Source organism: Cynocephalus volans, chromosome 14 (genome assembly GCF_027409185.1).
Source record: "Cynocephalus volans isolate mCynVol1 chromosome 14, mCynVol1.pri, whole genome shotgun sequence".
NCBI lineage: Eukaryota > Metazoa > Chordata > Mammalia > Dermoptera > Cynocephalidae > Cynocephalus > Cynocephalus volans.
In genome coordinates, this window is record NC_084473.1 from 84,207,094 (window position 1) to 84,208,613 (window position 1,520).

The 1,520-nt window shown below is 44.8% G+C and overlaps 1 gene segment (V, D, J or C); it reads right to left on the reverse strand.

The window, feature by feature from the left end:
• Positions 1 to 893: 893 nt before the first annotated feature.
• Positions 894 to 1,520, reverse strand: LOC134362598 (immunoglobulin kappa variable 2-28-like). The segment is given in 3 exon segments: positions 894 to 1,224; positions 1,431 to 1,442; positions 1,483 to 1,520. Coding segments are annotated over 3 exon segments (381 nt in total).

Here is a 1,520-nt window from a genome sequence, read left to right on the forward strand (position 1 = left end):
GAAGGAAAGAAAGACTACAGTAGTGCATTGCACTTGCAGAGGGAGAGAGCATAACTTGGGATACAAAGTGGAGGGGGGGGGAAGAGGGAGGGGAGGGAGGCTGGGGATAATTGGGTGGGGTACATGGGGTACAATTGCAATTTGTGGTAATGGGCATGCTGCCAATATGGATCTGACAGTCAGCTTTGTATCTCATGAATATTCATAACCAATAAAAAATAAAATAAAATAAAATGCTCTCCAAAGTAATGCTGAGGCTGGCATTACCATACTATAATTTGATATAAAAATGTTAACTTTCAGTAAGGATATACTAGGTCATAGAGAAGATCTCAAAAATTGTAACATGCAGAAGAAACTAAATAAGTTTAAAAATTATGTTTTTGATGACAACAGAGAGCTAAGTAAGATATGAAGACCTGATGGCCTAAAATTTCTGAGAAGAAATACATCATTGTAGGTGAGCTGATGTCCTCCTGTAATTTTGTATGATGTCCTCCTGTAATTTTGTACTTTAGTGAAATTTGCTAAATTTGAGAGTTTAGAGATTTTACACAGCAATCATGCTGAATGAGTGTAATTGATGACTGAATGCAGGCGATACTGGGAAAATTAGGAGGAGTTTTCCTTCAGCTTTCTCATCTGTCACATCTGGTTGCTCAGAGGTTACTTGAACCCCTTCTGTTCTCCTGCTGGTTCTGCCATGCCAAGGCTATTGCAGCTAATGGGGTCTTATGTGTGGTGCCTGAGTTGTGTCCAAAGTGCTCACAGACTAAAGCCCTCAGCTGCAAGCTATTTCCCCAAGTTCTCCAACATCTAGCTCTATGGTGCCTGCTCTCCAGACAAACAACACATGTGGGCAGCTGGGACAGGACAAGCAGAGAGGTTTGTGTTCAGAGCTGTATCACTGTGGGAGGACTGTGTGTATCTTGCTGACAGTAATAAATCCCGAGATCCTCAGCCTCCAAACTGCTGATCTTCAGTGTGAAATCTGTCCCTGACCTGCTGTCACTGAACCTGTCTGGGACCTCAGAGGCCCGGTTAGAAACCAAATAGAGCAGGAGCTGTGGAGCCTGGCCTGGCTTCTGCAGGTACCAACTCAAATAGGTGTTTCCATTACTATGTAGGAAGCTCTGACTGGCCTTGCAGGAGATGGAGGCCGACTCTCCAGGGGTGATGGGTAGGGAGAGGGGAGTCTGGGTCAACACAACATCTCCACTGCATCTGGAAATAATAAGAGAGAGAAGCTGAAGGTTATAAAAATATTAAGAGCCATTCTCATGATTGCCCAGTACACAGCTCCTAGTTACTTCTGGAATCTTCTTCACTCTCACGGATTTAAACCTCCCATGCTGCATCTGGAGGACATATGTATGCATCTCACATGTGCACAGATAATTCATGGGAAGCAGTGGGGCCCCAGAGCTCACCCTCCCACCCAATTCTCCTCCCTCACCTTCTTCTGCCCTTACCATGGATCCAAGCAACAGCAGCCCCAGGAGCTGAGCAAGGAAACTCAT